This window comes from Silene latifolia, chromosome 2 (genome assembly GCF_048544455.1).
Source record: "Silene latifolia isolate original U9 population chromosome 2, ASM4854445v1, whole genome shotgun sequence".
Lineage (NCBI taxonomy): Eukaryota > Viridiplantae > Streptophyta > Magnoliopsida > Caryophyllales > Caryophyllaceae > Silene > Silene latifolia.
In genome coordinates, this window is record NC_133527.1 from 189,077,944 (window position 1) to 189,099,153 (window position 21,210).

At 38.2% G+C, this 21,210-nt stretch overlaps 2 protein-coding genes across 7 annotated transcripts; both read right to left on the reverse strand.

Moving 5' to 3' along the window:
• Positions 1 to 142: 142 nt before the first annotated feature.
• LOC141643943 (uncharacterized) lies at positions 143 to 3,866 on the reverse strand. The gene is made up of 5 exons (XM_074453347.1): positions 3,442 to 3,866; positions 3,102 to 3,195; positions 2,074 to 2,111; positions 1,853 to 1,988; positions 143 to 963 (listed from the first exon to the last, which is right to left on the reverse strand). The coding sequence occupies exons 1-5, from the start codon at positions 3,769 to 3,771 to the stop codon at positions 527 to 529; spliced, it is 1,035 nt and encodes a 344-aa protein (XP_074309448.1). The 5' UTR covers positions 3,772 to 3,866; the 3' UTR covers positions 143 to 526.
• A 3,990-nt stretch (positions 3,867 to 7,856) lies between these two features.
• Positions 7,857 to 16,147, reverse strand: LOC141643945 (uncharacterized). 6 transcript variants are annotated; one of them, XR_012543806.1, is made up of 14 exons: positions 15,662 to 16,147; positions 13,719 to 14,890; positions 13,431 to 13,600; positions 12,880 to 13,034; positions 12,323 to 12,391; positions 11,751 to 11,823; positions 10,977 to 11,133; positions 10,549 to 10,840; positions 10,350 to 10,464; positions 10,069 to 10,232; positions 9,847 to 9,921; positions 9,309 to 9,732; positions 8,467 to 8,921; positions 7,857 to 8,356 (listed from the first exon to the last, which is right to left on the reverse strand). XR_012543806.1 is itself a non-coding variant. In XM_074453350.1 (12 exons), the coding sequence occupies exons 1-12, from the start codon at positions 15,989 to 15,991 to the stop codon at positions 9,544 to 9,546; spliced, it is 2,961 nt and encodes a 986-aa protein (XP_074309451.1). In that variant the 5' UTR covers positions 15,992 to 16,147; the 3' UTR covers positions 9,134 to 9,543. The 6 variants fall into 6 exon arrangements, 3 of the variants coding, with proteins under 3 accessions (XP_074309451.1, XP_074309450.1, XP_074309452.1); XR_012543805.1 differs by having other exon boundaries at positions 12,880 to 13,043; XR_012543807.1 differs by lacking the exon at positions 15,662 to 16,147 and adding an exon at positions 15,036 to 15,142 and having other exon boundaries at positions 12,880 to 13,043.
• Positions 16,148 to 21,210: the final 5,063 nt, after the last annotated feature.

Genomic DNA, 21,210 nt, shown 5'->3' on the forward strand with positions numbered 1-21,210 from the left:
AGAGAGCCTAACTTACTTGGACTCGAGGACTAACGGGTGCAGATAGTGAACTAACCTAGAGAGCCTAACTTACTTGGACTCGAGGACTAACGGGTACAGATACTGAACTCACCATAATTCAAATCTTGACACTCGGAACATCGTCCTGATATGAGGCATAATTAGATGAAAATCATACAGTTCTATATATACTATAACAGATAATTGACAATGCCATCCTCTACATTAGGTATGGATTCCATACCTATATAGTTGTACTTATTATTGTTTCGGTAAATTGCGTCGATGGATGAAACTTCATTCTACAAGAAGAGCAAACAATTAATGAAAACCCTCAGCTTGCTTTCTTACACCCATGCTAGTATATTACTATCTTAATGAATAGCAAGCTTAGCTCCTTGGAAACGGAAATCACCCTCAGATACATACAGATATCGGAAACCAGGTACTAACTAAAGGTTGCACCAAACCCTTTCAAGATAAAACTCGAACAATTGGAATCGAAAACTATCTTATTGTTGATCAATTAGGCTTGTTCATCCACCGTGTACAACTCTTCATCTCTTTTAAGAAAAATAAGATAAGCAACCGAGCCAAAAACTGGTACGAACCTAAGGTAGTTCACAGCAGGGACTTTACTTTCCTCGACATTTACTAAATTATCACCGATTAGCCAGGGTTGGAAGATGGTGTAAAGAACAATATCCCAGATAAAAGCATAAGCCAATCTCTCAGATCCAAGATAACTCAACAAGAACTCCCATCTCTGACTTACACTCGCGAAATCACCTTCCCCTCTTCCGTATAATCCCCATAATATCGATATAAGACACACGAGGCCACCAGTCAAACCAACTATATACGCACCTCGGGTCATCACAGTCCCAAGTTGAGAAAGCTTTCTCGGATAGTCATTCCCATTAGATTTGTTAAGTCTGATTGCCATGTAGGGTATCAAGAATGCTGCAAAAAAGAGCATCAGAGATTTGTTATGTCTGATTGCCATGTACAGTATCAAGAATGCAGCAAACGAAGCATATTAGAGTTAACTTAGCACGAGTCTTGTATGCTACGGCCTCACATCTGAGATCAACCCAAAACCTTAAGTATTTCTCACTTAATCATAAGAGTTAATGAGTTCTCACATGTACAACCGTCTCATGGAAGTTTTTGAGACTCTTGAATCGTCTTTCGGTAGAAAGCATCATGCAAAGTGATGGAACAAACAATAAGAAGGCAATATAATTGTACATTAAGTTCGTATATTACTACACTACTAGATTATCTGTGGGAGAAAACTAGCCCCATTGATTCGGTAAATGGCTAGGCAAGGAAGCACAACCAATGTAACAAACTGGTCACCAAACTACCAAAGGCGGTCAACATGAATAAATATTAGCAAAAGAAAATTGTGATGTCAAATAATGACTATAACTTGGCCATAAATCCGTCTTCCATGGAGACAACCACCTTCCAATTGAGAAGTTGCTCCAACTTATTTGTATGATATACACCTTTCTATTGAGCGGGATGAAAGTGATTTCAGAACACTTGTCATCTTTATTGTATACCTAGATCCGATATAATTATATATAATACTCCCAGTCTTCCACAGTGCCACTGTCCTACTCACTCTCTACACTTTGTACTCATCTCTTTTCATTCTCACAATAATTACCCGCAACTGGTATTAAAACTCCAAACTTCGTATATTGGACTACCAAGTAATTTCTCTCCCTTTCTCGTCTCTTTCTCAATTATCATCTCTCTCTCTCTCTCTCTCTTCTAGCCATCTACCAAGTTTCAATACATAGTTTCATACCGCATACTCTAAATAACCAGAGGAACTTACTGTTCGTAAGAAACATTTGAAAGCCCCACAAGACATCCAGAGAGCCCTTGTATCTGTCATTCTTCAGATCAGTGAACAGCAGAGGCGCAAACATGAGGGTCCATCCAATAACGAAGTTGAAAAGACCTTCAGACATCTATAGACGTATAAATTTCATAACGTCAGCTCAAGCAGTTAGCAGAACAGATAACTGAAAGAAAAACTTCAGTTACACTACTTACTGGATGAAGAACTGGAGCTTCTAGTACATGGATACCAACTACTCTGTCAGAATGACAAAATGTGTTCAGTGCTAGTGTGTTTTAAATAATTAAGTTAGTCGAAGATGTCTCCATGATAAAGCAATACCTAGGTTAGTTCCGACTCTTGACATCACCACGTATAACCCTTTCAGTCTCTCACACTCGATACTTAGACAGGTGATTTTGGACCAAGAAGAAAAATACTATCATAATAGCTGAGACAGACACATGGGGACTATTGACAAACACGTGTCATATTTTTCTGATTCAGTTTAGATAACATAGATCAACGTCTAAACACGAACAGCTCAAAGTACAGGGTAAAGATGCACAAAAGCTGAGGAAGGCCAAATAAGGAAGTCATTTTGTCAAACATAATGAGTTATAGGTAAGCTTAAAATATCTCCAGCTCACAATTAACATTCAAACTCAAACTGATGTTCATTTTTTTCAAATTCCACTAAAGCACGAGCCATTAGCGAGCACTACCAAAAGCCAGCTCAACACATCACCAGTCACTACCCTTACCCACAACAAGTAAGAGGATCACACAGCTTTACCAGGAAATGAGAAGCAATATATTCCAATTAGCACTAGCAAAAGCCATTTTCCATATTTTCAATGGAGCCAAAGACTCATTACTCTTTGGTTATGGATTATAATGGAATAAATCAAAATGGCTCACTAAAGTGGCTGCACTTCTTTCTTTTGTGAAGTAGCGGTCCTTCAATGCAGTTCTCGACGCAATTTTCATCTTGGGTCATTCGGAAACAGCCTCTTTGTGTTGCTAGCACAAGGGTAAGGCTGCGTACATCCGACCCCACTACCCCGCAATTTGCGGGAGCCATTGAGGCACTGGGGTAATGTTGTTGTTGTAGCACTAGCAAAAGCCAGCTCAACCCATCAAACACCCCACCATTTGCTACTTCAAAATCCCACCAATGAAACAGTCGTATTATCGAAAACAGACAGACAAACAAAAGCGGCTTGAGAAGAAAGCTGCATACCAGCATTCATCAACGGCAAAACAAAGAAGAAATTCAGGGAAAGTCCCAGTAGAGAGTTGATAGTTTCCGAACTGATAGCCCACACAGGATCACCCTGTCATTTGTACCAATAAATCATCATAAACACTACTCGAAACTCGAAACCAATCACAAACTGTTGTCCATTTATATTCAACTACATTGGAAACTGAAATAAATTTCGCCAGTTGTATATATTGGCACATAATCTCTTCGTCTCAGTCAATTGTTTAGCATTTTTATTTTAAGTGATACGTATTTTAATTAAAGGTAAACAAATACTGGCTCCGCTACTAATTATAAGGAGAGATAAGTAGCGAACCGGAGCGTAAGGAAGGAGGAAAAGCCAGAAAATATATACGCCTTCCATACTCCACAACGCAATTTGCGCCACTTTTTTAACAAGATCAAATTCGCCTTCGTTCTCATCATTAAATTGTTGAGGATTACGGTTCGGATTATTCGACGAAGGAGTTCGAGTGGCATTGGTAGTGAGGAGAGTTCGTTGGCGGCGAACTGTGAGCGAATTGCAGGAAGAATGGTAATGGCGGTTGATAGGAGAAGATAACGGAGGAAGAGATGATTGCCGCCATTGTTGCGGCACGTGATTAGATTGAAGAGCTAGGGTTTGAAATGGAGTAATTGCCGCCATTGTTGTGTTCTTCAAATTGAGGAAATTCTGGGTAATGTGCTGTGTGAGACTCTGTGTGTTCCTGAGTTTGTTAGGATTGTGGTCGTAAGATTGTGGGTTTCAAATTCGTCTACAAATTGCACTACGTGGTACTAAATCAACCATTAATTATCTTTTCGAGTTAAGAAGTGTCGATGGACAATTGTAGTAAATCAACACCACAATTGTCCATCCATACTTCTTAACTTGAACCCGGCTTGTCTAATCCGTAATAAACGAGCTATGAACAATGCTTAGAATGAGAGAGGGAGACATGAGAGTTTAACTTTTAACGTACCGGAAAAAATGGTTATAATTACGTTATGTTAGCAATTAAGTCGCCCTATTTTCTTTCTCGTTTGAAATACATGCCTATTAGAATACGAGTTAGGTTAACCAAATGGGTTTGGACGTTTGGTGTAGTGGTTGTTCACTTTATCCCTTAACCATGAGATTAGGGGTTCGATCCCTGCCTATAGGAATGAAGCAAACTCTTTGACCAGCCGTTTTCCTCTTAGTGAGAGCACCCGCGGCGAGGGGATTATACACAGTTGTCGACAATGGACACCCCGGTTTACACCAAAAAAAAAATACGAGTTAGATTAGTGCTAACAAAGTTACTTATATTGTTATCATAACTCAAACCCGTCATTTTGTCTCATATTATTCTTCCCCATCTCTTTAGAAGATCCCCAGAAGGCGGTTCTCTACTGGTCCACCGCCTCACCTTTCCTACCACAGTTACTCTTTCCTCTCTGCCATATCGCCGGAGATTGGGTCGACCCTTTCCCCTAGGCCTATCTCCGGCGATCCATCACCTTTCTTCCAATTAACCTTCTGAATTTTATTCAACCATTTTTTCTGTTCCTCTTATTGGGCTACCCATCAATCCTTGCTTGACGGCCTTTGTTTGTGGTAGTTTTTTTTATCTCGTGGTTCAACCATCATCAGCAAATTCCTTCGTCTCTTTTTCTATTCCCAGCGCCAAATGCCAATGGCCTTGCATACACTCATACATTACACGGGCGGTATGTTATGATGATGGCAAGTCTAGTGCGCACGCTAAATAGTAGTGATGGTGGCCACAATGGTATAGGTGGAAGACCCAGAGGTAGAAAGTCAAATGATGGTTAGAGGTAGAAGGGTATACTGCAGGTTGTTTATGGTTGACTACACACAATGGGCAATTGGTGGCGGAACAGGCAATAGTTAGGAAACATGATAGGTAGCGGTTGTGCAAGCTGGGGTGGTAACTGGTAGCTATGTTAGATCAATTTGCTGGAGTGTGGGTAAGGTAATGTTGGTTTTTTAAACTTTTACAAGTCTTAGGCCACTTTCGCAAAAAGAAAAATACCGTTGGAGCAAGATTTGTCTTCCAGTCATTTGCTCTGTTGTGTGTATTTGAAAAAGATTGGGATAGTGCTGTAACAAGTACGATCTACTAATGAAGTTATTCTGCATTACACAATCTTTTAGGCCAGCAGTACATTACATAATTAGTGACAGATTGCGAAGCTGCAGTACAACCTTAGTCAGGCAAACATTCCTCGAACATCTTCCGACCTTTCTCCTAAAACAGCTTCTTCCAAAAATTACTAACAGTAACAAAGTGCCCAGGAAAACTCTCGTTTCCAGTTCGTGGCAATGTAGAGTCAATTCCAAATAAGCCAGAATTAGTTTTGCATCATGAATTAGAAACCAACTGTTCATACGGCTAGAAATGTACATGATTTACCAAGTCCATTAGTAGTCCAAACAAAATAACAGCATCGAATTGTCTGGAATTCAAAAACCAAAGAAATCATTTTACTTACTAATCCTTCAAGTATCTACAAAAAAAGTAGCTTGTAAGCTAGTAGCCAATATCACCAATGTTACATTCGGGCTTTTTGTATACCAATCCGATGAGACATCAAGGTAGGGGTCTAAAATTAAACCCCTCGAATGAAGCCGTCTACATTATAACGAAGAAAATTTCACAAATGTTGAATCTTACCTGCTAGTGCTAGACCAACTACATTCCAAACTCCTCCCTAATTGTTAAAAAGCTCAATCGCGGTGATTTTCACTGGTAACATCACTTTCAAGTGGAGTTGTCATTCCAACATAAATTTCAACTTCACTTTCACAGATGTTCATTGCAAAACAAACCAAACTTTCGGATGTAGGCTTACCAAGCTTCACATATCAAACCACAGTAACAAAAACTTTACATGGCCTGCTCGTCTTGAGCATACTTAACAGCATATAAACGTAGAATATAGCCACGATTTCGTCAAAAGACGAGAACTTATCTCTCAAAGCGAAAAAAGAATGCACACAACATGATAGACACTGATTCGCGGTAGCAATAAATATAACTTGGGAGTAACCACAGAAAGACAAGGCTGACAACCTGTTAGCTTATTCCACATGAAACAGATAACTCCCAAGGAACACGGAACTGTTGTTTAAAAATCTAAACCAGAAACAATGCTGTCAAGAGACGACTAATTCCCTTCTGTTGTCTCAGACAACTGCTGAACAGTGCCCACTTGCCATAGAAATATGTGAATTTCAGTCGGCACAAATTCTCATTGAAGACGGACACTATCCGTCACAAGCTGAAGACGGATAGTGTCCCTCTCACAAAATGCAAATGGATAGTGCAAGTGGGGGTGAAATGGATACCCCCACTTGCCCTCCCACTTGCATTTTGTGAGAGGGCCACTATCCGTCTTCAGCTTGTGACGGATAGTGACCGCCTTCAATGAGACGGGAGATCAGTCTATGTTAAATTTAATGTATGAAGGAATAGAGTAAATATAATTTTATCGACTTCTGCAATCAATTGGTGAAATAATATCTAAACCAAAAAAAATCATAGTTTACATCTTACACAAAAGCAGTACAGGACTTTGGAGACTGACGGATTCGGTAAAACGACGGATAGAATGGCACGGGCCGCAAGTTATACGTGTCCTAACATATGATAAACCTGGAAGAATCTAGAGTATCGTATACAAGTATACAACATCACAAAAGCAATAAAAATGTTATACACTAAATACAGAGATACCATGAGTCCAAGTCTTTGGTTAAAGATGCGGCAGTTATAGGTCAACCACCAAATTTGACCCAAACATATGCCGGTGCCAAGTTCAACACTGGAAGAAGTTTGTTAGTTCTGCTAAGGTATAAATAACAGAAGTTTTTTTTTTTTTGAAGGAAATAATAACAGAAGTTATCATTATACAATATAGAGTTTTTGGTCAAACACTACCTAATATTTACCTCGTTTTCATAAATATACTACCTAAAGTTTTTAATTTTGCGAGAAATTGCCTATTATTTTTTAACTTTTGTCAAACACTACCAAATTGAAATTTTCGAACAAATTAGACAAAATTCTAACTCAAAAACATTATTTCTGGCAATGTACACACACTTTTTACTATACTTAACCACCACCAATTGTTTTGATTAGCTACTAACTCATTTACTTCAATTTTTCTACTACAATTATGACTAGTTTGGCCGACATTGTGGCTAATTTGGACGAAATTATGACTAATTCGATTGGCATTTTGACTTATTTTTCAGAATTATAATTAAGTTGGCAAAAACAATGTCAAACTTTGATCATTAATTTCAATTTGGTAGTGTTTGACAAAAGTTAAAACATATTAGGTAGTTTCTCGAAAAATTTAAAATGTTACAACATAATAGATAGTCCTACGCCTTTGTCTTCCCATAAGACTTAAGAAATTTTCAAATGGACATTGGTATGTTACAAACATCGCTATAGTTTCACTTTTAGGCAATTCCCGTATCACACAAAAGACTCAAGGATATAGGATAACATCCGTAACTCACTTACAAAAGTAGAGATAGAGAATTGTATATAAACAAGAATTTTTTTTTCACTTTTTTTGAAATAATGCACATTAGAAGTCTCATAAAATGATGTGGAACAACTTAACTATTAAAATGGGTTTTGACCAGTCACGCCAATTTGCATGGCTAATTTCTCAAAGGATACACACCAGATAGGATGGCGTGTGAGCTTGAGAGCATGTCTACTATAGTTTCTTTTTTTTCCTTTTGTAGTTTTGTTAGTGTGTCTCTTGTGAACATAGCACGCGAAGTAGCACTTCTATTCCTTACCTCGCTTTGATAAATAAGTTTTTCCCAACACCATTATTCTAAATTCTTTTTTTCCCATATAGGTTGTATGATTTCTGCCAACTAAGACTTGCATCTCAAGTATATTTCCAGTTTCATTTTCAAAAGTAAAATATAATTCAGATTTTTCTTTCAAATATACAAGTCATTGTTAATGTGTCCATGTACCCACATTACTATTCTAGGACAAGATTCATGGTGAGTGTAACTTGGATATATACAAGTTTCCGACACCTATAAGAAGTCTGCGTACACATCACATTCCACAAGTCCAAAGAAAACAAAAACAAAAAAATGAAAACAAGACAGTACCTTTACAGATCTCAGAGAACCCAAACTAAATTCTTCAGTGAAAAATGCGGAAGCATTTACAAAGAGTCGTACCATCAAGGCTGGAAGTATCCTATGGAAAGACAGTAAACACACAACTTGTTTAATATTTTCAACCATACTTGGCAAAAATATTTACCTAATCTATATAGACAGGAAACATAATCCCGTAAAAAAACTCACTGCTAGTACTCATGAGAAAGCTGCACGAACAGTCTCCAGGAACAACGCCTCCAGATTAATCAACCATGGATCAGATATAAAAAATTCATTAGAAAAACAGAAATGTAAGGACAGAGGGTTTGGGAGGAGAGGGGAGGGGGGGGGGGAATCATCACAACCAACCCATAAAAACACGAACAAACAAATGGAAGGTTGATATATGAATGAAACCAGACGTTCTATATTGAGGGTAGGATCATGTATCCTACATAACACTTCAAATAGTATGCTGATTTTCGATGCTAACTATACAGAAGGTGTCGTCGCAAGGAAGTTTCATGACCACATTACTTAGACTAACAAGGGTACCAAAATAATGATCCTCTAAAGTCTAAACAACAAAGGTACCTTCTCCAGAGTGCCCTCTACGAAAATATACATTGGAGGATTGCCTCCCCAAAAGAACTGGAGATGTCCTGAATGAAAAACAAGATTAGGAATGCTAGGACACAGTTAAAAACCAATTAAATACATATATACTTATAATTGTAAGGGAAGTGCGTGAAAATAAATTGGCAGCAGATACATCAGCACAATGTAATTCCAGCTAAATAAGGCAAAGAGCATAAAAAAAAAAAACTCTTCAATGAAGAGGAAAAATAATTCATCTGCCATCAAAGAATAGCTCTTGTGATCAATTAGGATTTCATTAGAAAGGTGAAGGGTGTGTATAAGGCAGAGACCCAGATATAAATACAGAAAAGTTTATTCAACTCAGAACACGAGCAGAAATGTAATATAAGTTTCCATGGCCACACTGAATGATTACAATGAAATAAACTGCCTTTGGCAAGTTGTCTTACAATAGAAATGAACAATTTCCACTGAGAAATGCTGGTAAGTGTCCCGGAATTACCAGCCTCCTGATCCCACCAACCTGAATGACGCCAGAAGCCGCCTTCGTTTCATTCAAGCCCGCAGTATTCCAGAAAAGATAGAAAGATAAATGCCCAATGATTAGAATCCGATATAAATAAAGGCTGCAAATTACAATAGGTAGTAACAGCATTTCTGGAGTCAGAAAATCAGCATCTGTGTTCACTTGCCAGTGATAAAAGGGTGACTCAATGCTTGTGAGACTGTTAGCCTTTTGTCTGGATCTAAAACAAAAATTTTGTCCAGCAAATCTTTGAAGTTGGCCAACATTTTGGGATCTTCACCCTGAGAGCCCATGATGATACTGCCAATATCTTTTGGCTTAATGTTAAAAATCAGCTTTCTGATAGCCTGCAAGAGAAGGACAATTGAAAAAAAACAATGTTAATGGGCAATAATTCTACACAGTATAAAATAAACTTCGTAATTCAAAGCTACAGAGATGACTAAAATCACTAGATTCACCTTTTTAGTCACAGGATCCTCTTCTGTGGCAAGAAAGTTAAAATCTTGGTCAAAATGAGGCTCAACAAATGCTCCCTACAAAAAATAGAGGCTGTAAGCAAGACAAAGAGTAGAGCCCAAAGAAAGTATTTTTAATGACAGCAGGCCTGTTTCTTGAAAGAAAAAACTACAAAGTCCAGTGCAAAAAAAAAAAGGTCACAAAAAAAATGAGTTGGTTAATACCTTCCGAAGCATCTTTTTCGGGAAAGGACCCTTCAACTCCATATGAAGACGAAGCATATCATTGTTTGTTGCGCCTGGGAAAAGAACTTTCCCTGTGTAGATCTCATACAAGCAACAACCAACTGACCAAATATCCATGGGATGATCATAAGGTAAACCAAGAACTGCAAATATAACAATGCCAATGCCAAATCATTAATCAAAAAATTTGAATGATGAACAAAGTCGAAAGTAAACTCAAAATTCAGTATTCACATAAAATGCAATGCAAAAACGCTTACTTATCTCAGGGGCTCGATAAAAACGGCTCACAAGGTATGGAGTTATTTCATTTTTTCCAGCAAACATTGCATTCCCGAAATCGCACAACTTAAGCACAGTCTTGGCTTCATTCACCTGAATATCACATTGAGAATAGAAGGTGAAACATGGAAATCAATAGTTAGGCAAATTCGATCAAATTAATAGAATTAATCTTACCAGCATATTATCAGGCTTTATATCGCTGTGAAGTACTCCACAATTCCTCAAATGCTTCAAGGCGATAAATAGTTGTTTAGCATATGTTCTCACAGCAGAAAGATTAAGGCCAATGTTACGACCAAACTTCTTCAGAACCTCGCGTAGATTCATATGAAGAGATTCAAAAACTATACAAAGATGATCACGGTACATGAAATTTGAAAAATAACGAACACAGTGTCGCTTGTCTTCGGGATCCGCACCAACTAGCTTCTTCAAGATCACCAACTCCTCCGTTCCTGCTTTTAACCTGCGTAGAAATATCAACCCAAGCAATTAATTTCAGAGGTATCAAGTAGAACCGCACATTTGTATAAGAGAAATAACAGTCATAATGATGAAACAGTGACATAAAAGAAAAAAAAGCACAAATGGGGCCAACTGACATTGTTTCATTATTACGTATGATTTTGATAGCAACTTCCTCTGGATCACCGCTTCCAGCCTTCAGATCTTTCGCACGCACCACAGTTGAGAATACACCTTTGCCATGTGCTGCAGTTACTTCGTAGCGGCTATCTAGTACTTCTCCAAACCGAAAACCTAAAAGAGACAAATAAAAAATCAAACACTGCCAGCAGAAGAGCAGGCATATATTTAGTATGGAGATGCTAGTACACATTGCTGGGATGACAAGCGATAAAACAATCAGTGGTAGCAACATGCAGAGGCATCTGCGCATAACAGTTCAAGCTTTTTTCTTTAATTAAGGAAACTATACCAAGCTGTAAAGTTTCTATTGAAGACGGCTACAGATAATACCATTACATAATTACTACAGTACTACACCCAATGCTTTAAAGAGGCTTTAGCTCAAAGCGAGGTAAGGAGTCAGATGAAGCAGCATTCTCAAGTGACCCATAAAAGGTTTTGCTAGCCATTTTAAGTTCATACATTATATACCAAAGCAATAAAAATAATACTCTGCATAATGGCCCTGTCGGGAATAGAGGGCTAGAAATAACATATGATCATTATATGCCCAATGGAGGATCTATATTCGAGCTAAAACAAAACAACACATGATAATGTACCACAACTCAAGAAAGAAGCAAAATCATTCTCTCTTTTACCAATACACTATAATGTGTAGAAGTAGTAAAAATTATGTTCAATATATTATATGTAAAAAAGAGGATTGGGAAAAGTTTAGAACTTACTATAATATCCCTCTGGATCATCCCAGTTATCATGTAACCCACTTCGTTGAATAGGTAGGCCATCCCCTTTACCCTGTACAAAGTAAAGATCAGTCAAACAAAACTTATAATACATAAATAATAAACAGTTACCATTTGCCATAAAAGAAGCCAGGAAAAAAAAAATACTCCCTCCTAGTCGCTCATTTCTTCCCCCTTCCATTTTGCACAAGAAATAAGGAAATGATTTTGGACCATACAAAACATTCTACCCACATGCAAATGAATTTGGACCACACAACTTTCCAAAGAAGAAAGAAGGAAGAGAATCTGACTACCATGAAAATGGAAAGAGGGAAGAAATGAGCGACTAGGAGGAAGTATAAAAAATAAAAAATCTTCTGATGTTTCTTTGCAAAACAACTCCCATTGTGAAGGAAAACATCTTATTAGTTCCAACTTTGAGGTAACAAAAGAATCAAAATCCAATGGTCAAAGAATTTTACGCTCACCACCGTGATTCTGCTGCGTTTTTACTAACAAAAAAACAGAACTCGTGAACAATAATAAAGCATATTAATCCAACAACATACCATCTTACGAATTCCTCCTGGCGAATCTCCAAATATATCATCACAGAACATATCATCTGATCGTTCACTCTGCATTATTTCAACAAAGCAAGTAAGCTCAAATTGAGAAAGTTGAACATACAAATGATCAGGTGCAAAGCTTATGTGACTACACATTCATCAGAACTAGACAAGTTGTATCAGATGTGACTTCAGTAACCATTGGCCTTCAAGGCCCAAGGAATGAAAAGAAACACTCAGTTTCGCTGTTAAGTGAGCCTTTTAGACTTTAGTATGCATATACACGAAGGAAGAAAGAAAATAAACGATTAGATCTAAACAGGAAGTGAACAAAGAAAGAGAAAACTTCAATACTTCTGAGAATTCTGACATTTTAAAAAAGAAAAACGGAATCCAAATCACACACCACTGACACCAGAATAAATACTTATCAACCAAAAGTCCAGAACAGGACGTAACTTCCGGCCTTGAGGTACACTATTGGTCATCATGATTCTTATATGAACTGAAATTGTGGAGACAAAATTCAAGTTCATAATTTAAAGACGTGTAGATACCTTTGGAAGACCTTCACCAAGTCCAGCGGCACTAGTATTTGATTCTACGGCTACAGTTCCATTTCTGATAGGTGATTTGCCGACGTTATACAATTTGTCAACCCCAAAGGGCACCTCACTATGCTTTTGAGAGGGCTGTTCTTTCAGCTGTTCATCTGATTCAGCTACAAATAAGGCATAAATTAGACCCCTTCAGAAGAAAAAAGTAAAAAAAAGATGAAAACTACTCATTCATAACATGAAAACTATCACCACGTGTCATGCCGTCTGGCTTGCCCGAACGAACAAAGACAATACGTGAGGTTGGCAACATTCGATACAGTTGATATGAGAATATCACATGTACAGTCCAACTCGCAGACAAGAAAGGGTCAAAATTAAAGTGGGAGCCGGGGGAAGATAATTAACCAGTCAGTCACCTTCCTATACAATTGAATATGACCAAAAATCATCTAGATAATAAGTTTTCCTTCATTTAATTAAGCTACCCAACGACAAAAACTCACAGCTTTTTCAAAAATCCTTGCAAAGATCAAGAACACTGAACAAACCTTTAGCATCCTGAGGTTGTTGCTGCAATTGTTTTTCCTTATATTTTTGGAGAATTGCTTCTCTCCGCCTTCTGCTCTCTTCCTTAATTCTATCCACGTCATCCTCTTCTTGTTCAGCAAGTATCAAGTCAACTCTTTCCTCGTATCCTTTTTGATCATCCTCTTCAGCCCTACAATCACAACAACCACCATACTATAACAATCAGCAAATTCATAAACACAAAAAGAACACTTCAAGCAGTTTTTTATAACCCATTCACTCAAGTAAAAAATATTTAAAATGCAAACCTTTTTGCATCTTCATTTTCTCTAACAGAAACATCTCTGGAAGCTCGATCTTTCTCAGACTCATATTTCCGGTTTCTATCCTTCATATATTCTGGTTCATCGTAACCACGGCGTCTATCTCGGTCACCATGCCCATTAGCCTGATCTTCATATTTGTGATACCTCCTATTTCTATCAGATCCCTCATCATGTCTATCTCTTCCTCGATAACTGTCCCGTGCCCTGTCCGCCTCCATTTGCCTATCCCTTGCTCTCTCTGGATTCCTATCCCTAAGTGAAGAAGTACTTGCGTCTCTCCTCCTTTCCCTTTCATAATCCCTATCCCTGCTTCTACCACGATCTTTTTCTCTTCTGTGTTCTCTATCCCTTTCACTTTCTCTATCCCAGTCCACACCACTCTTCCAATCTTTAGCTTTGTTCTTGTCCCTGTCAGATTCCCTTTCTCGATCTCTACCCCGTCTATCCCTTTCATGTTCAAAGTCCCTGTCAGTTTTTGCTCTATCTGGTTCCTGCTCCCTCGCCCTCATTTTATCCCTGTATGTCATCTCGTCTCTCCGTCTATCCAAATAATCACCATTTTCATGCATGCTAGATCTATGACGGCTGGAACTTCTCTCTCTTCTTTTGTCGCTAGCTCTTTCACCGCGGTCCAGCCTGTAGTCATCCTTTTCCTCATTGTGGTTGTCATAAACCTTGCCATTTTCATAAATTCCTTCATCTCTTTCATGATGATGTCGTGATCTAGAACGCCTCTCATGCACAATGCTACGAGAACGCTCCCTTTCTTTCACACGGTCAACAGACTCTGACCTGCTTCTCACCCTCTTTTCCACATGGTGTCTACCATCAGAAGGTGAGCGGTGATCATCTTTAGTCTTCTGAGAATAAGAAATTCTTCTACGTTCACGTTCATCTGCATCCTCTTCCATTAATTGATCCTTAATTTCGCTTCTATGTTTATCTTTGTGTTTTTCACTACTTTTCAACGGAGACTTGCTTCTCCCATGAGACCTACCACCATTTGCAATGCTCACAGACTCTGGTGACTCATTAAGACTACCATGAATTCTATGATTCTTACTATCACCACTACGATCACCAGTCAACTTCAAAACCTTACCAGATTTCCCATCATCATCCATGGGAGAACTCTCCACGTCAGCAACAACTCTCTGCATCAAAGACATCAAACAAACCTAAGAAGAACACATACACAGCAGAAAAAAGAACGGTAAAGAAACAGAAAAGTAAACAAATAATTGTGTCACCCTAATGAAAAAGGAAAAACATATACATTAACATAGAACTAAGTCTTACAACTTAACACCGCACTGAAAGTTATGTCGCTCTGGACTCATGAATCATTCAAAGCAAAGCACACCCTCTTTTTTACGAAGTTGTAGCTCCCTATGACGGCCCCCTAGCCAATGCACACACTATAAAAGCTATATCACCAAAATTCCGGATTTGGTCAGCTGAATACATAAAACAGAGACATGTTATCAACTTTCTCCTCTTAACCTCTCCCCAACCTTCTCCTACCACACGACGATAAAATCATGTATATTTTCCCTCCTATATTTGACATCAAGCGGCCAAAAATGATACTCTCTCCGTCCCAATCATTTGTAAACCTTTGATTAAAATACTCCTCATAATGAATTAAACAAATGATTGGGACAAAGCGAGTACAAATTTATCACGTTAACCGATGGGAGGAGAAAGTCGGAGAAGTTTAAAAGGAGAAAAGTCGATAGCATTACTCAAATACAACATAAATAAATCAAAAGCGTCAAGACTCACCAAATTCATCAATTTACTTCGTCTCGCTTGAACAAGTAGTTCAAGAATACTAAAATTTATAAGGTACGACATAATTGAAACCCTAGAAAACTAAATTGAAATCGAAACGAAGTAAAAAGAGTAATTAGATCAGAACAGACCATATCTCGATCATCCAATTCACCAGATTCAAGATCAGATGCAACCTTATTATCAACAACATCATTAGCAGCAAAAACCCCTAATTCCTCAACAATTTCACCTTCCTCCATATCATAATCACCGGATTTCGCAACAATTCCAGTATCCTCTTTAATATCCAGTTCAATTTCATCCTTTTTATCTTCCTCGTGCTTCGAACGATGGTGGCGATGTCGGCGGTGGTGACGGCGATGATGGCGGTGCTTATGACGCTTCGATTTTTCTGGCGTTTCGTCGTCGGATTGAGAGCGGTTGTGTTTGCGATGAGAGTCGAGTGAATCGTCCGCCATTGATGGAGAGGTTTGTAAGGTATCGAAGATTTTCGTCGGAAAATTAGGGCTTGGAAGTGAATGATTTGGTGAGGTTCGATAATTTGGGGAAAAAATATCTGGTTTTAGAAAGAAGGAATATCAATACGATATATGATGGTTAAAACTTGGAAAGTTGGATAATGATATACTCCGTGTTAACTTGTACAGTATTTTTTCGACTAGATTGATGACGGCCCATTATATTTTTCTATATTGACCAACACCTTATAGAGTTGTGTGATTGTGTTCATTGGGATGAATTTTACTCTTTTGTGAACATAAATGATCATTATATCTTTTTTTATTTAAATTCTTCAGTTACTTCTTTGTTCTATTCAATTATTTCTCCCAAATTTCTCATTCTTAATACCACCATCCAAACACGACCACCGTCAGCCACCAAGCACCACCCTCAGCGTCACTTCCCTTGTATCATCGGCCGGTCTTGACGACCTCCTCATATCGGCCATTACATGATCTCACAGTTCAAGCCCCACCACCCCCTCCCATGTGCATACCGCCGGCCAGACCCCCTGACCTGTCGTCGTCCATCTTACTCCTAGACTCACCAGTTGTGATACTCCGTATTTTAGTTGGAGTACTCGGTCGAGTGTTTGTTACTCGGCCGAGTGCGCTTGACCGAGTAAACCGGTTCAGCGAGTTGGACGGTTTATGTTATGTTTTGGCCAAAGAGTTTTTGTTTGTAACAGTTAAGCCTTTTCTAAAATCATTTTAACATCTCTAAAACTATTTCTAAACCTATAGAGAGAGATAGGAAGAGGAATTGTCGAGTCTTTCATTTGATTGAAGATTTCTCAACGATTTCAACCTAATTCGATTTCCCTGTTTGTAAGTCGATCTCATTCAATTATTTACACAGTTTTAACGTCGTCTTCTTCGAAAAGTTTGAGAATAGAGTCATGTTTATTTGAAGTCTAGTTTATGCATATCAAATCTCGTAGTCAAATTCCTTATGGTTTGTCCTAGGTGATTTATTTATGAACATATTGCTGAAAAGTCCGCGAATCTGTTTTGGTTGTGGAAAATGATTTGAAACCCTAATTTATATGTCGATTCAGTTTTGGGGCTTTTTCATACATCATATTTGTAGAGTCTAGATGACAATAGGATTTGGAATTTCTGAAAAATAATGATTTAAACTCGTTTTATGAATCAATACTTTTTATGCGACGGATTCTGTCAGCTTTTGAAAATCAGTCTGAAAACCCTTGATAAGTTTGGAATTTGAGAAAACTTCGTTAGATATAATTTGTAGCTAAGACTCATGGGGTTCCAATACAATTGGCCTTTCATCAATTAGATTTTTCTGGAATTAGTTATGCATTTTATACCGAGTCTGTCATGTGCTGGAAAATCAGGAAAAGTCGTGTTTGTTATTTAAGTTGATATTCCTATTAAGTTATGATGAGTCTAGGTTATGTGCATGATGAATTGATTGAGTAGGTGGTAATTATACATAATTATGCTATGTAGGTGATGGATATATGAAGGATCATGATTGATTGCTTGTGTGTGCTTGGATTGCGAAAAGGTAGGGTTTCTCCTACTCAGTACTGTTAATTTATTGAGATTGCATATGTTCATAATTGTTGTTATCTGCTGATCGTCGGAGGATGGGTGTTGTGGAGACGGTGTTGGTGTGGTTGTGTTGTGACGGTTGTGGTGTTGTGGCAGCTGTGATGCGGTGTGTGTGATTGTGGTGGAGTCACTTGCGGGAGTGGCTTCACACCCTAGTTCGCCCTCCGTGGAACCCGTCACGGGAGGGGATGTGCACATTAAGGGACATGGATTGTTAGTCGCTCGTTGATGAGCTGGACTAGGTGGGGATGGGCTGCTGATATCGTCCTATTTAAGGACGATTTAGCTCCGTATTATTCTCTTAATTTAACTCGATTTTGTGCGTTTCGTTGTTTATAGCTTATTTAAATTAGTAATTTACAATAATTAGCCGTCTTAGTTGTATTTAATAATTAGTCGTATTTTTATAATATTAGTATTTGATAGTTCAATTTTATTTATCGCAAATTAATATATTTATTTATTTGTTAATTAGCAATTATTAGTTTTATTATAATGATGGTGAATAAATGTTATTTTATTGGAATTTAATATTGGTCTTTACCGTTTTAATTTTGTAGGTAGTGATTAAGAAATAAAGACGGAAATCGAGTGCTAAACAAATAAAGACGGGTTTTGCATTGATCAAACGTGAGAAGTCAATTTTGACAAAGTCAAAGGGTTGACTTTTGGCAAACTACTCCTCCCTCCTTCATTCATCTCGTGCTCATCATCACCATTACCATTCCTCTTCACCTCCATAATCACTCCCCTGCACGACCAAAATCCACCCGACATCACCATTTTACCATTTCACTCTCACCATTAACAACCCCCTTCACCTGCTTCCCCATTACACTACCTCAACCAACAACAGCCGCATCAACAATCAACACGACTGCTCCTTCGTCATCCTCACACCTCCATTTCTCCTCCATTCTCCATTTTCACTCACCATCACCATTAACAACCACCTCCAACACCCCTCTGCATCAACCCGACACCATGGCTCCCCATTCCATCATCACCTCCATTATCAATTCCGAACTCGGAATTAAAACCCGAGTTGAGATCATCATCAACCCACCTGTAACACCATGGCAGCACGACAACTCCACCTGCCCCCTCATTACTTAACCACCATTTTCAATCACCTGCACACATTAAGAACCCACCATCGTCATTCATTTATCAACACCAATTTCATCCCCTGCACATCGTAATTCATACATTCATCACCATTTCACCAACTTCCCCTGCCATCAACACCATTCATCATCATCAACATCATCCTCGCCATACAACTCGCCCACCATCAGCCACCATCAAATCAGCAGCAAAAACCCAGAAATCCGCCTCACCTCTGAACCGCCATTAATGGACATCATCGCCAATTTCATTACCTGCCCTTGCTACTCCATCATCACATCGCCATGAACCTTCAATTTCCTCCATTAACAATCCACCATCATCATTCACCACCTTCGCCATTTCAGCATCAACAAACCCGACACCGGAGCTCGCCATACACAACCACCATGCTCCAGCAATCAAATTCGTGCATCTTTGGACTCGGGATCGAAAACCAAGCTAATTTGAAGTTTGGGGTCCTGTGCCGGTTCACTGGCAGCCGACTCAACCCACCGGTAGCACGCACACCCATTTTTCCTCCTTTTTTGTGAAGGTATCGCTACCGGCATAGCAACCGGCAGCCGACGAACCGACATAACGCACCAAATCAAAATCTCGCATCAACTTTTGTCTATTCTACCGGTGCCCCGACAGTTGGCCTACCGGCATAACGCACATCGCATTAATTCTGCCCCTTGCTTCATAAGGCCTCACTACCAGTACCTAGCCCGGCGGTCGGTCGACCGGCAAATGTCCCCTGCTGATTGTTCAATCCGTCTTTTACCCTTTTTCCTTTTGTTTTGTTTTAAGAGTCATGGAGTCGTGTCTTTTTTATTAGGGAGGTGGGTTATTATTATTATTATTATTATTATTATTATTATTATTATTATTATTATTATTATTATTATTATTATTATTATTATTATTATTATTATTATTATTATTATTATTATTATTATTATTATTATTATTAGTCTAGTATAAAAAGACATTACACCACCTTACCTTATCATTAGACATTTGAGATTAGAATTAGAACCTTAGAAATTAGATTAAAGAATTAGACTAGCTTAGTTCATCTTTCTCTCTAAATATTGTAGAACCCTAATATTTCCTCTCTCATTTTCATTCAATAAAGAGTTGTAATCTTTCCTTAATTATTAGTTTAGTTCTTCCTTTGTTTATGCAAGTTCTTCATTTCTCATTAGTATACAATTAGTCATTTGGGTTGTATTTGGGTGACAAGAAGAAATTCATTCTTCGATTATTGTCCAAGCTTGTTACTTTCAACTTAGTTGGTACAATTTCATCTCTTATTTACATCTTATTTTCATTTGTTTACATTTCTTATGTTGTTTAATTGTTATTCATCCAAAGTATTAGTCTTTATAATGTTTGCAATGTTTACTTGTTTATTGTTGCAATCTGTTGTTAATTTCTCACCCATGAACATGAGTGAGTAGTCTTATCTAAGGTCATGGGGGAACTTGGGTGATTAAAAAGGGGTAAAATTGGGTTCTTAACATTTGAAATTGGGTAATTAATTGGTCTCACTCTTGTGCATATGAAGTGCTCGATGAAATGTTTGAACGAAAGTTTGAGTCTTTTATTGGCATGTTTAACTTATCTTGGTGCATTATGCTATTGGATGGTTTTAGAAGTGTTTAAATGAGTTGCTTAAATGAAAGTTGGAGCCTTTCTTAGACATATTTGATCCATCTTGGTGCCTATGCTATTGGATAGTCTGTATGCATGTTTGAGATGAGTTTGTCTCAACTAAGTTATACTTGTTTGTAAACCCCTACTCTCATGCCTATGAAATGTTTGATGGATTGCTTAAATGAGAGTTTGAGTCTTTCATTATCATGTTTAGTCTATCCTAGGTCGAAAGACAATGGAAGGCCTATATGGCATGGTCGAGACGAGTTTTTCATACTAGGTAAATGCTTGTTGGTTAGCTCTAATTGACTACGAAATTAGGATCATTCATAGGCCTTTATCATTACCCATTTCTCGTTGACAACCTTATCTTCCCCGACTTACCCATAGACCTTAGATTTCATTCATTTGATTAGAAGCAATTTCATTTAGCTTGATTTTATATCTTATTTGCATCCTAGTTTATAATCAATCAACTTTATTTTTATTAGGCTAAATTGGGACTTAAACGGACTAAGTATACACCCCCGCCATCTTTGTGTTCGACACCCTAATTATACTACTTAATTTGGGTTCTTTATAAATTGTTTTTGATTGGGAAATGACGACAAATCCCTTACATCAGCTGCGGTCACCCACTGGCGGCGAGGATTACCTGTTGTGATGGGTAATCTGGCAGGGCTACACACTTCGGTGTGTAGTCGGTTACTATGTGCGATCGGGAGACCGGGAATGGAGGATGATCAGCCGGTTACATTGTTTGTTTGTCTTACATTGATTGAACGGTACTGACCCCGTTGTTGTTTTGTAAAACCTGCGGTGATCCATTC